Source organism: Mustelus asterias, assembly GCF_964213995.1.
Source record: "Mustelus asterias chromosome 26 unlocalized genomic scaffold, sMusAst1.hap1.1 SUPER_26_unloc_15, whole genome shotgun sequence".
In the NCBI taxonomy this organism is placed as follows: Eukaryota; Metazoa; Chordata; class Chondrichthyes; order Carcharhiniformes; family Triakidae; genus Mustelus; species Mustelus asterias.
The window spans coordinates 211205-225432 of record NW_027590082.1 but is presented as its reverse complement, the minus strand read 5'-3'; the positions used below and the strand labels follow the sequence as shown (position 1 = coordinate 225432).

At 47.5% G+C, this 14228-nt stretch overlaps 2 protein-coding genes across 5 annotated transcripts in view; one reads left to right on the top strand and one right to left on the bottom strand.

The window, feature by feature from the left end:
* LOC144482101 (NACHT, LRR and PYD domains-containing protein 3-like) overlaps nucleotides 1-4547 on the top strand; it is a 76224-nt gene extending 71677 nt beyond the window's left edge. For 3 of the 4 annotated variants that reach the window (XM_078201333.1, XM_078201335.1, XM_078201334.1), the window contains exon 12: nucleotides 3157-4547. In XM_078201333.1, coding sequence (XP_078057459.1) covers nucleotides 3157-3241 — 85 coding nt within the window. In that variant the 3' untranslated portion in view covers nucleotides 3242-4547. The remainder of the gene's footprint in view (nucleotides 1-3156) is intronic. The other variant, XR_013495856.1, reaches the window with a different exon arrangement.
* LOC144482103 (NACHT, LRR and PYD domains-containing protein 3-like) overlaps nucleotides 1-14228 on the bottom strand; it is a 252719-nt gene that overhangs the window by 161267 nt on the left and 77224 nt on the right. The window lies entirely within an intron of this gene.

The window sequence follows — 14228 nt, the reverse complement described above, 5'->3', positions numbered from 1 at the left end:
CATCAGAGCAGAGTCGGGGAAGAGACAGCACACACCCCATTTACAGCACAGTGACCTCGGGGAGCTCCATCAGAGCAGACTAGAGTCGAGGAAGAGACCCCGGGGAGCTCCATAAGTGTTAGTTGATTGTGGGAGTGAATGGGTTGGTGTGTCGCTGGATGAATGCTTCGTCAGGGAGCTGAGGAGAGGATATATCCGAGGGTTCGGCCACTGAGTCTATATGGGTAGAACTGAGAAATAAGAAGGGGGAAATCACTTTGATAGGGTTGTACTATAGGCCCCCAAATAGTCAGCGGGAAATTGAGGAGCAAATATGTAAGGAGATGACAGATAGCTCCAAGAAAAATAGGGCGGTAATAGTCGGAGATTTTAAATTTCCCAACGTTAACTGGGACAGCCATAGTATTAGAGGGTTGGATGGAGAGAAATTTGTTGTGTATTCAGGAGGAATTTCTCATTCAGTATGTGGATGGCCCGACTAGAGAGGGGCCAAAACTTGACCAGCTCTTGGGAAATAAGGAAGGGCAGGTGACAGAAGTGTGAGTGAGGGATCACTTTGGGACCAGTGACCATAATTCTATTAGTTTTAAGATATCTATGGAGAATGATAGGTCTGTCCCAAAAGTTAATATTCTAAACTGGGACAAGGCCAATTTTGATGGTATCAGGCAGGAACTTTCAAAAGTTAATTGGGGGAGTCTGTGGGAATGAAGAGGGACGTCTGGTAAGTGGCAGGCTTTCAAAAGTGCATTAACCAGGGTTCAGGGTAAACACATTTCTCTGAGAGTGAAGGGCAAGGCTGGCAGAAGTCGGGAACCCTGGATGACTCGGGATATTGAGGCCCTGGTCAAGAAGAAGAATGAGGCACATGATGTGCATTGGCAGCTGGGATCAAGTGAATCTCTTGAAGAGTATAGGGGGTTTAGGAGTAGAGTTCAGAGAGAAATAAGGAGGGCAAAAAGGGGACACGAAATTGTTTTGGCAGATAAGGCAAAGGAGAATCCAAAGAGCTTCTACAAATACATAAAGGGCAAAAGAGTAACAAGGGAGCGAGTAGGGCCTCTTAAGGATCAACAAGGTCATCTATGTGTGGATCCACAAGAGATGGGTGAGATCCTAAATGAATATTTCTCATCAGTATTTGCTGTTGAGAAAAGCATGGATGTTAGGGAACTTGGGGAAATAAATATTGATGTCTTGAGGAGTGTACATATTACAGAGAAGGAGGTGCTGGAAGTCTTAACGCGCATCAAGGTAGATAAATCTCCGGGATCTGATGAGGTATATCCCAGGACGTTGTGGGAGGCTAGGGAGGAAATTGTGGGTCCCCGAGCTGAGATATTTGAATCATCGGTAGTCATGGGTGAACTGCCTGAAGATTGAGAGTAGCAAATGTTGTGCCTTTGTTTAAAAAGGGCTGCAGGGAAAAGTCTGGAAACTGCAGGCCAGTGAGCCTCACATCTGTGGTGGGTAAATTGTTGGAAGGTTTTTTGAAGGACAGGATCCACAGGCATTTAGAGATGCAAGGACTGATTAGGGACAGTCAGCATGGCTTTGTGAGTGGAAAATCATGTCTCACAAATTTGATTGAGTTTTTTGAAGGGGTAACCAAGAAGATAGATGAGGGCAGTGCAGTTGATGTTGTCTACATGGACTTTAGCAAGGCCTTTGACAAGGTACCGCATGGTAGTTTGTTGCATAAAGTTAAATTTCACGCGTTCCAGGGTGAGGTATCGAAATGGAGACAAATTTTGCTCCTTGACAGAAGCCAGAGGGTGGTTGTCGAGAGTTGTTTTTCAAACTGGAGGCCTGTGACCAGCGTTGTGCCTCAGGGATCAGTGCTGGGCCCACTGTTATTTGTCATTTATATTCATGGTTTGGATGAGAATATAGGGGGCATGGTTAGTAAGTTTGCAGATGACACCAAGATTGGTGGCATGGTGGACAGTGAGGAAGGTTATCTCCAATTGCAGCGGGATCTTGATCAATTGGGCCAGTTGGCTGATGAATGGCAGATGGAGTTTAATTTAGACAAATGCGAGGTGATGCATTTTGGTAGATTGAGCAAGGGCAGGACTTACTCAGTTGATGGTAGGGCGTTGGGGAGAGTTGCAGAATAAAAAGATCTAGGGGTATATGTTTATAGCTCCTTGAAAGTGGAGTCACAGGTGGACAGAAGGCATTCGGCATGCTTGGTTTCATCGGTCAGAACATTGAATACAGGAGTTGGGACATCTTGTTAAAGTTGTACAAGACATTGGTAAGGCCACACTTGGAATACTGTGTGCAATTCTGGTCACCCTATTATAGAAAGGATATTATTAAACTAGAAAGAGTGCAGAAAAGGTTCACTAGGATGCTACTGGGACTTGATGGATTGAGTTATAAGGAGAGGCTAATAGACTGGGACTTTTTTCCTTGGAGCGTTGGTCGGCTGAGGGGTGACCTTATAGAGGTCTATAAAATAATGAGGGGCTTCGATCAGCTAGATAGTCAAGATATTTTCCCAAAGGTAGGGGAGTCTAAAACTAGAGGGCATCGGTTTAAGTTGAGAGGACAGAGATACAAAAGGGTCCAGAGGGGCAATTTGTTCTCAGAGGGTGATGAGTGTCTGGAACAAGCTGCCAGAGGTAGTAGTAGAGGCGGGTACAATTTTATCTTTTAAAAAGCAGTTAGATAGTTACAAGGGTACGATGGGTAAAGAGGGATATGGGCCAAATGCGGGTAATTGGGATTAGATTAGGGTTTTTAAAAAAAAGTGTGGCATGGACAAGTTGGGCCAAAGGGCCTGTTTCCATGCTGTAAACCTCTGTGACCCTATGAGTGGGTCTAGTCAGATTGTGGGAGGTGTAGTATGGGGATCAGTGGGAAGTGATTGGAGGACTCGGTTGTGCTATTCAGGTATTAGCCCAGGTGGTGAGCTGTCTAACATTACCTGAGTAACTATCCAGGTAAATTTTGTGGATCTGTCCCAAGCATCTGACTCTAACTGCAGCAGGGGAGTTCCCCAATAGTAGTTAATACCTCTGGGACAATTCCCAGGTAGATCAGTGGCGATCCAGAGACCAGAAGATTTGTCCCATTAACTCCAGTCTCCTGTTATTTACTCTGTTGTTCAATCTGTTTATTTCCTGTTTCATCTTTACTGCGTTTCAGGCTGCAGAAAAATTGGATCAGTTGTGGAGAGAGACAGCTGGAGCCGCTGCAGGGATCCAGACCGGGACTGAAAGTGCTACTGTGAACATTTCAATCTATAAACATTGCTGCTCCACCGGTTACAGTGAAATCCTGAATTGTGAAGATCTTCGACAGCTCCTTCCAAACCCTTCATTCCTGCCCCTCTCCCTCCCTATTCCATCAGCCCCTCCAGCCTGGCAGTGATTTCCCTGCTTACCTGGTTTCCCAGCTGGAAAACTGTTGTAGTTTTAGTCTCCACATTGAAGGAAAGATTGCTGCAAACCATTGTTTAAGCAGCAATGTGTTGTCAGTGTTCTCAGCAACAGAGTCTTCAACCTCCTTTCAAAAGGGAGCAGCAGAGATAATTCTCCAGAGAGAGAACAGTGTGTGTGATTCTGACAGTACCCAGCAGAGGGCAGATTGGTCAATCTTGTCAGAGTTTCCTCTCTGTCTCTGTGAATGAATTAAAGGCTCCACCAGCCTCTCCTCAAAACCTCTTTCACTATCTGGTGATTAAAGTGACACAATGCCACCATCTGCTGGTGGCTCACAGCTACTGCAGGCACTGCTCTCTGTGAGCCTCAGACAAATTCAGTATGTCCCATGTCTGCACCTGGGAACCGGTTACTGCAGTGTGAATATTGAACAATATTGAGAGGGATTGGAGTTTGCAGCAGGAACCCCGGCTGGTGAATTAACCCTTTCATCACCAGACACTGTACATGAACTCTGTTCCCTCATTCCCTATGGGAGATATTGTCTGGAGACTGTAGTTGGGGATGATCTCAGACTGTAATGTCTACATTTGGTGCAGTTATCAGACACTAATCCCATTCAGAATGGGAGTGGGTAAACTCTGCTGCACTCTGTAATTCCTGTGTCAGACATTGTCAGTGTTTAATCTTCCACAGGGGATCTTGCTAACGGTTCTTTTAATGTTTCCAAGATAATTGTCTCAATCTCACAGACTGGTTCTTTGAAAATTGGAAATACAAACATTTTGAGACACAATTACAACCTTTAATCACATTTTGTCCGTGTTCGAACAGAAAATAATTTCCAAACAAACTATTCCCCTTTTGCAGCTCTTGCTTTGCAATTCCACAGGTTTCGGTGATACAGAGAGCAGCTCCATTGGAATCCAAATGCTCTCATTCCATTCTCGCCCCCCGTTTACCCTGCCAATTATCAACCTCAACAAAAGTTCCCACATATTTATCTGGGACAGTTTCAGTGTTGACTCTGGTGAAGCAGGGTGACCATTCCTTAACCTACAACACACACACACGGTAAATGTTACTGCAATTATTTCTGGAACTGTTAAAATCCAGAATGCACAGATTGATTAAAGTGATTCCAATCCAAAGGTGGAATGTGTTTCTGATTTATAATCTCAATCACACAGAGGTACTGACATTCCCACATAAAAACACACAATCACAAGCACAATCCCACACACACGCTCACACAGAGAGACACACAGAGCAACACACAGACCCACAATCATGGAAACAGACATACAGACACACAATCATCCACACACACACATTTGTGCATCCTACACACATCCCTCCAGACACACACACAGATACACACAGACACAAACTGACACCCCCACACTCATTCACACACTGACAAACTCACACACATGCTCACGGGCACAGATACACACTCTCACAAACACACACAACCCAGACACTTCCACACTCTTACCCACGTACTGACACACAGAGAGAAACACAGAATCTCTCTTAAATACACACAACACGCAGCCATACACCCACAGAAGCACACATCACAAACCCATGCATTACAGCGGTTAATGAATTCTCAGCACCCCATAACCAAATGATTTAAGTTGGACAACAGTGATAACATTTGCTCTGAAACCGACAGCATAGAACATTACAGCGCAGTACAGGCCCTTCCGCCCTCGATGTTGCACCGACCAGTGGTACCAATCTAAAGCCCCTCTAATCTACACTATTCCAATATCATCCATATGTTTATCCAATAACCTCTTGAAAGCTCTCAACATTGACGAGTCCACCACTGCTGCAGGCAGGGCATTTCACGCCCTTACTACTCTCTGAGTAAAGAACCTACCTCTAACATCTGTCCTATATCTCTCACCCCTCAAAGCTATGTCCCCTCGTGCTAGCCAACACCATCCGTGGAAAAAGGCTCTCACTATCCACCCTATCTAATCCTCTGATCATCTTGTATGCCTCTGTTAAGTCACCTCTCAACCTTCTTCTCTCTCACGAAAACAACCTCAAGCCCCTCAGCCTTTCCTCATACGATTTTCCCACCATACCAGGCAACATCCTGGTAAATCTCCTCTGCACCCTTTCCAACACTTCCACATCCTTCCTATAATGCAGCGACCAGAACTGTGCGGCCGCACCAGAGTTTTGTACAGTTGCAGCATGAGCTCCTGGCTCAGAAACTCAATCCCTCTACCAATAAAAGCTAACACACCCTATCAACCTGGGTGCCAAGTTTAAGGGATCAATGCACATGGACACCCAGATCCCTCTGTTCATCCACACTACCAAGTATCTTACCATTAGCCCAGTACTCTGTATGCCTGTTACTCCTTCCAAAGTGAATCACCTCACACTTTTCCGCATTAAACTCCATTTGCCACCTCTCAGCCCAGCTCTGCAGCTTATCTATGTCCCTCTGTAACCTACCACTTCCCTCCGCACTGTCTACACTTCCACCGACTTTAGTGTGTCATCCGCAAATTTACTAATCCATCCTTCCACGCCCTCATCCAAGTCATTAATAAAAATGACAAACAGCAGTAGCCCCAAAACAGCCTTGCGTTACACCACTAGTAACTGAACTCCAGGATGAATATTTCCCATCAACCACCACCCTTTGTTTTCTTACAGCTCGCCAATTCCTGATCCAAACCACTAAATCGCCCTCAATCCCATGTGTCCGTATTTTCTGCAAAAGCTTACCATGGGGTACCTTATCAAACGCGTTGCTGAAATCCATATCCACCACATCAACCACTTTACCCTCCTCCACCTCTTTGGTCACCTTCTCAAAGAACTCAATAAGGTTTGTGAGGCACGACCTACCCTTCACAAAACCGTGCTGACTATCCCTAATCAAATTATTCCTTTCTAGGTGATTATAAATCCTATCTCTTATAATCCTTTCCAATACTTTGCCCACAACAGAAGTAAGGCTCACCGGTCTATAATTACCAGGGTTGTCCCTACTCCCCTTCTTGAACAAGGGGACAACATTTGCTATCCTCTAGTCTTCTGGCACTGTTCCTCGAGACAATGACGGCACAAAGATCAAAGTCAAAGGCTCTGCAATCTCCTCTCTAGCCTCCCAGAGAATCCTAGGATAAATCCCATCCGGCCCAGGGACTTATCTATTTTTACCCTTTCCAGAATTGCTGACACCTCCTTATGAACATCAATCCCATCCAGTCCAACAGCCTGCATCCCCGTATTCCCCTCAACAACACTGTCCCTCTCCAGTGTGAATACCGACGAAACATATTCATTTAGTGCCTCTCCTATTTCTTCAGACTCCACGCACAACTTCCCACTCCTGTCCTTGACTGGCCCTAATCTTACCCTAGTCATTCTTTTACTCCTGACATACCTATAGAAATCTTTAGGGTTTTCCTTGATCCTACCCGCCAAAGACTTCTCATGTCCCCTCCTGCCTCATCTTAACTCTTTCTTTAGGTCCTTGCTGGCTAACTTGTAACTCTCAAGCGCCCTAACTGAGCCTTCATGTCTCATCTTAACATAAGTCTCCTTCTTCCTCTTCACAAGAGATTCAACCTCCTTAGTAAACCACGGTTCCCTCACACGTCTGCTTCCTCCCTGCCTGACAGGTACATATTTATCAAGGACGTGTCGTAGGTGTTCCTTGAACAAGTTCCACATTACAATTGTGCCCATCCCCTGCAGTTTCCTTCCCCAACCTATGCCAGCTAAATCTCGCCTAATTGCATCATAATTTCCTTTCCCCCAGCTATAACTCTTGTCCTTTGGTATATACCTATCCTTTTCCATTGCTAAAGTAAACGTAATCGAATTGTGGCCACTGTCACCAAAGTGCTCACCTACCTCCAAATCTAACACCTAGCCTGGTTCATTACCCAGTACCAAATCCAATGTGGCCTCTCCTCTTGTTGGTCTATCTACATACTGCGTCAGGAAGCCTTCCTGCACACACTGGACAAAAACCGACCCCTCTGAAGGACTCGAACTATAGCTTTTCCAGTCAATATTTATAAAGTTAAAGTCCCCCAGTACAACTACCCTGTTACTTTCGCTCCTATCCAGAATCATCTTTGCAATCTTTTCCTCTACATCTCTGGAACTTTTCGGAGGTCTATAAAAAACTCCCAACAGGGTGACCTCTCCTTTCCTGTTTCTCACCTCAGCCCAAACTACCTCAGTAGACGAGTCCTCATCAAACGTCCTTTCTGCCACCGTAATACTGTCCTTGACTAACAATGCCACACCTCCCCCTCTTTTACCACCTTCCCTGCACTGACTGAAATATCTAAACCCCGTAACCTGCAACAACCATTCCTGTCCCTGCTCTATCCATGTCTCCGAGATGGCCACAATAGCGAAATCCCAGGTACCAACCCATGCTGCAAGCTCACCCACCTTATTCCGGATGCTCCTGGCATTGAAGTCCTCATTGTTCCACAGGAGCAGGCTGAGAGTAAGGGAGTGTGTTCCTGCATGTGATTTATTTATTTATTTTTCAGTTAAATTTGTGTTAAAAATCGGAGGGTTTTTTTGCAAAACAGGAAGTAGGCCCAGGAAAAGCCTGGGAAGGTTTAAAAAGTGCTTAGCTTGGAGGTTTCAGCCTCATTGTTCGACAGGAGCAGGCTGAGAGTAAGGGAGTGTGTTCCTGCATATGGAGAGCAGAGGGCGAGTGAGGGAAAAAAGAGATGGGAGACAGAGTGACGGGGAGATAGATTGAAGAAGAGAGAGTGAGGGGAAGTGAGAGAGAGTGACGGGAAAAGAGTGAGGGGAGGAAGCGCGAGCAAGAGAGAGACTGGGGGGAGGGAAGGTAAAGGAGAGTGTCGGAGGCGGGATAGTATGATGGAAAAGTCTGAGGGGGGAGAGACTAAGGGAGGGAAAGTAAAGGGGAAGGTGAGGCAGGAGAGTGCGAGGGCAGAGACTGAGGGGGAAGAGAATGAAGGGGGAGAGAATGAGGAGGAGGGAGGGAGGAAGGGGCAAGAGGCAGACATATTTAAAATGTCAGTATTCACGGGGGAGGTACCGGATGATTGGAGGGTGGCTCATGTTGTTCCGTTGTTTAAAAAAGGTTCCAAAAGAAATCCGGGAAATTATAGGCCAGTAAGTTTGACGTCGGTGGAGGGCAAGTTATTGGAAGGTGTGATAAGGGATAGGATCTACAAATAGTTGGACAGACAGGGACTTATTAGGGAGAGTCAACATGGCTTTGTGCGTGGAAGGTCATGTTTGACCAATCTTTTAGAGTTTTTCGAGGAGGTTACCAGGAAAGTGGATGAAGGGAAGGCGGTGGATGTTGTCTACCTGGATTTCAGCAAGGCCTTTGACAAGGTCCCTCATGGGAGGTTAGTTAGGAAGGTTCAGTCGCTAGGTATACATGGGGAGGTAGTAAATTGGATTAGACACTGGCTCAATGGAAGAAGCCAGAGAGTGGTTGTGGAGGATTGCTTCTCTGAGTGGAGGCCTGTGACTAGTGGTGTGCTGCAGGGATCGGTGTTGTGTCCATTGTTGTTTGTCATCTATATCAATGATCTGGATGATAATGTGGTAAATTGAATCAGCAAGTTTGCTGATGATACAAAGATTGGAGGTGTAGTGGACAGTGAGGAAGGTTTTCAAAGCTTGCAGAGGGATTTGGACCAACTAGAAAAATGGGCTGAAAAATGGCAAATGGAATTTAACGCAGACAAGTGTGAGATATTGCACTTTGGAAGGACAAACCAAAGTAGAACGTATAGGGTAAATGGTAGGACACTCAAGAGTGCAGTTGAACAGAGGGATCTGGGAATACAGGTACAGAATTCCCTAAAAGTGACGTCACAGGTGGATAGGGTCATAAAGAGTGCCTTTGGTACATTGGCCTTTATAAATCGGAGTATCCAGTCTAAAAGTTGGAGTGTTATGGTAAGGTTATATAAGGCATTGGTGAGGCCGAATTTGGAGTATTGTGTACAGTTTTGGTCACCTAGTTACAGGAAGGATGTAAATAAGATTGAAAGAGTGCAGAGAAGGTGCACAAGGATGTTGCCGGGACTTGAGAAGCTGAGTTACAGAGAGAGGTTGAATAGGTTGGGACTTTATTCCCTGGAGCGTACAAGATTGAGGGGAGATTTGATCGAGGTGTATAAGATTTTGATGGGTATAGATAGAGTGAATGCAAGCAGGCTTTTTCCGCTGAGGTTGGGGAGAAAGAACCAGAGGGCATGGGTTAAGGGTAAAAGGAGAAAAGTTTAAAGGAAATATTAGGGGGGGCTTCTTCACGCAGAGAGTGGTGGGAGTGTGGAATGAGCTGCCGGATAAAGTGGTAAATGCGGGGTCACTTTTAACATTTAAGAAAAACTTGGACGGGTTCATGGATGAGAGGGGTGTGGAGGGATATGGTCCAAGTGCAGGTCAGTGGGACTAGGCATAAAATGGTTCGGCACAGACGAGAAGGGCCAAAAGGCCTGTTTCTGAGCTGTAATTTTCTATGGTTCTAAAGTGAGGGATGAGAGAGTGAGGGGGAAGGAGTGAGGTGGAGAAAGGGTGAAGTGAGAGTGAGAGGAGACTCAAGGGGAGAGAGTGAGGGGGGGTGAGTGAGGGGAAGAAAGTAAGGTGGAGAGAGGTTGAGTGGAGATAGTGAGGGGAGAGTCAAGGGGCGGGAGTGAGGGATAATTGAGGGGGAAGAAAGTGGGGGAGGGAGTGAGGGGACGAGGGAGAAGAGAATGAGAGGTAGATTGAGGGGTGAGAGGGTGAGGGGGAGATGGTGAGTGGGAGGGTGTAGGGGAGAGAGAGGGGAGAGAGAGGGGGGAAAGATATTTAGGGGAATAGTGAGATGGAGATATTGTGAGGGGTAGAGAGGGTGAGGGGAGTGATTGTGAGGGGGTAGAGAGGGTGAGGGGAGTGATTGTGAGGGGGAGGATGTGAGGGTAGATAGAGTGAGGAGAGAGGTAGTGGGGGAGAGTAGGTGAAGTGCGAGTGGAGAGAGAGTGAGGGAGAGATAGGGAGGGGAGAGAGTGATGGACAGAGCAAGTGGGGAGAGGGGAGGGCGAGTGAGTGGAGACAGAGTGAGGGGAGATAGATTGAGGAGGTGTGGGTGATGGGAAGTGAGAGAAGGTGAGGAGAAATGAGAGAGGAGGAGAGAGAGATTGAGAAGGAGAAAGTGAGGGGAAGCGAGAGACGGGGAGATAGAATAAGGGGAGAGAGGCTGAGGGGACAGAGAGTAAAGGGGAGTGTCTGAGGCGGGATAGTGTGAGGGGAGAGACTGGGGGAAGATAGTGAGGGGGAAGAGAATGAGGGGGAAAGTGAGGGGGAGAGAAACTAAGGGATGGAAAGTAAAGAGTATGAGGCGGAAGAGTGTGAGGGCAGAGACTGAGGGGGAGAGAGTGAAGGGAAGGGATTGAGGAGGAGAAAGTGAGGGGACAGAATGAGGGGAATGTGTGAGGGGAGAGAGTGTGGGAGAGAGGCTAAGGGAGGGAAAGTAAAGGGGAGAGTGTGAGGGCAGAGACTGAGGGGGAGAGAGCGAAGGGGAAGGAATTGAGGGGGAGAGAGTGAAGGGGAAGGAATTGAGGGGTGAGAATGAAGGGGAGGGAGTAAGGGGTAAAGAGGGCGAGGGGGAATTAAGTGGGAAGGAGACAGTGAGGGGGGAGTGTGCGAGGGCATGAGGGGGAGGTACTGAGGAAGAGAGAGGGTGAGTGGAAGAGTGAGGGGGAGAGCTTTGGGAGGGAGAGTGAGAGGAAGAGAGGTTGAGGGGAGAGAGAGTGAGGGGGAGAGTGAAGGGGAAATAGTGGGGGGGGGATAGAGTGAGTGGAATAGTGAAGGGGAGAGAGTGAGGGGGGATAGAATGAGGGGGTGAGATTGAACGGGTGATAGTGTGAGGGGAGAGAGTGAGGTTAGGGAGGGTGAAGGATGAGTGAGGGGAGAGGATGGGAGGGTGAGAGTGGATGAAGAGAGAATGAGGGAGACAGAGAGTGAAGGGAGACTGAGGGGGATGAGAGTGAATGGAGAAAGAGTGAGGGGAGAGAGCAAGAGATGGGAGAGTGTGCCGGCGAAAGAGTATGAGATGAGAGAGAGTGCGGCGGGAATCGGTGAAGAAAAGGATTGTACCTGTTAAATCTCAGATACTTTTGACCAGTTTGCTTACTCTAAGGTTTTACCCCGGTGTCCTTGTTTGCAAGATGGACATAGTTCGCCCAGTCATCAGGACATGGGGGGTGAATCCGGTGGAACTAGATACGGAATTGCGCACTATTATTAATATGAAGGGAAGGACTTTGTTCCAGGAGTGATTGTTCTGCTGAATGGTCTTACGGATCATATCTTTGAGGGGACGGTTCATCCTCTCTACTACACCGCTAGATTGGGGGTGGTAAGCAATGTGGAATTGTTGCTTTATCCCCAGCAATCCCATTACGCGTTGCATTACCTGGGCAGTGAAGTGCGTGCCCTGGTCCAAGTCAATGCTCCGGGGAAGGCCCCACCTAGTGAATATCTGCTGCACTAGGATGTCAGCTGTGACCTTGGCTGTGTTAGTGCGGGTTGGAAAAGCTTCCACCCATTTACTAAAAGTGTCTGCGATGACCAGGGTGTATTTGTAACCTCCCACTCCGGGCAGTAGGGGACCAATATAGTCAGTCTGGAGATTTGTGCAGGGACCTTCCACAGGGCGAGTCTGCCTCAGATCCCCTCTGTGGGCATATTTATCAGGATTGTTCTGTGCACAGATGATACAATTATCGATGTAATGCCACACATCCTGTTTCAGGTTTGGCCACCAACACAATCCTTTGATTCGCTCACTTATGGTTCCTGCCCCTTGATGGCCCTGGACATGGTGGTTTTGGAAAATGATTTGGTTACGGTCCCTGGTTGGGACCACATATAGGCCGTCCTTAAGGACAAGCCCATCCTGTACCAATATTGCGTCTCGCCATTTTTCAAAGGAGGCGGGGTTTTCCCCTTCCTGAATTTGTTTCAGGTCCTGGTCACTGCTCTGGGCTTGTTTTAGGTCTTGTCCTGTTCACTGCTCTGGGCTTGTTTTAGGTCTTCAACCTTGGTCTGGCTAACAGTCACAGCTCCAATTCGCTCTGTAACTGTTGGTTGCCAAAGTTCCCCCTCTCTCACCCTGTTTGGCTAATTCATCCGCCCTTATGTTCCCAAGTGGGGAGGTGCGGTGGTGGGCCTTTACTTTAATTATACCATACTCCCGGTCTTGGGCAGCCTGGAAAATATATCTTAACAGTGGGGCTGATGGTAGAGGTTTCCCATCTGCTGATATGAATCCCTTTGCTTCCAATAGGGGCATGAAGTCTGTTAAACTGTTGCAGACATACATACTATCGGAGTGTATGTCCGCGGGTGTGGGGAACAGCTCAGGATGGCTGACTACGTATGCTATCGCTGCCAGTTCTGCAGCTTGTGCACTCATGTGTGCTGGAAGTTTTAAGGCTATCTCCCTCAGGGGCTTGCCTTCTTGGTCTTCCACGTATATCCCACATCCTGTCCTCCTGTTTCCCTCTTCCACCATGGATGACCCATCTACAAATTTTTTAAAACTGTCCTGATCCTGGGTTTGGCTGATCCCCCTGGCTCCTCCCTCCTTTTGTTTTGGCAAAAATGGCCCCTTGCGGTCTTTTATTGCCGGAACCTGGCATTCATGGGGCTCCCCACCGTAGGTTAGGTTGTCTGCTAGGAATGTGGGGACCCGGGTGTGTTTGACCGCAATGTCTCGACCCTGTAACATGAGTGTCCACCGTGCAATACGGTTTTGAATAACCGTCCCATCTTTAATTCGGCCGTTCAGCAGTAGTTGTATGGGGGTGTGTTCTGTAAGTATCGTGAGAGGGTTCCAGCCGACTATGTAGTTACAGCGGTGCACTCGGGTACAGAGTGTGGGTTATTGTGGCTTGTTGGGGTGGTAAAAGGACTCGGAGCTGAGACTGAGTTTCCCCAGGTGGGGGCTGGATTAGGTGGTGCCATTGGTTCCACTACCGGGAAGGGAGGTGGGGGTCCCCAGTGATGCTAGCTGTTGCATGATGGCAGGCATCCTCTTCAAAATCCCCCCACTCTACCCTGGGTCACTATCCCCTGTTTCAGTCGTGTATGCACACATTACCCCCCTTTTTATGGCTAGTTGTGCTTTTAAATCTTCAATCTCGTGCAGGCATTTGGAGTGGTCTGTTGCGCAGGCTGTATTTACTTTTCCTGCTTGGTGCAAAACTTTTACTGCAGCCTGTAGGTCGCTGCATTTACGTTTAACTTCCTCTACCTGTTGCAGCGCAGCCTCTCTCTCACGGACAGCGCGCTGTGCCTTTAGGTAGGCTTTATCACATTGAGCCTGGAATTGGCTCATGTGTATCATATTGATTTGGTTCCTTTCCTCTCGTGTGTTTACCTCCGCTTCCAATTGTTGTATGCACGCGGTCTTCCATCGGGCGCACTTAAATGTGAGGATGGTTAGCTACACTGCTATAAGTAGGATTCCTATTACGCGCAGTTGTGACAGAATGTGGACCCATGGGTGGATTTGGACATTTGAACCCTAATCCCAGAGGTCCTCCCATGCAGCATGACTGGCCATGATTATTTCCTTTTGGGATTCGTCACTTGAGTATCGGTAAGGGATCGGGGTAGGGGTCCGGTTTTCACTAAATTCCCTCCCATAGAATTTACCCAAATTCCCTAGACTGTTCCAGTTCTAACTACACAGTTTGTCCACCTTGTGTTACAGACACCGGGTTTATGGCCCAATTTACTGGTTGAATCTGTATTAGTCCTTCACTCACTTAAGACTGGCCGTCACGTGGGGCCCTC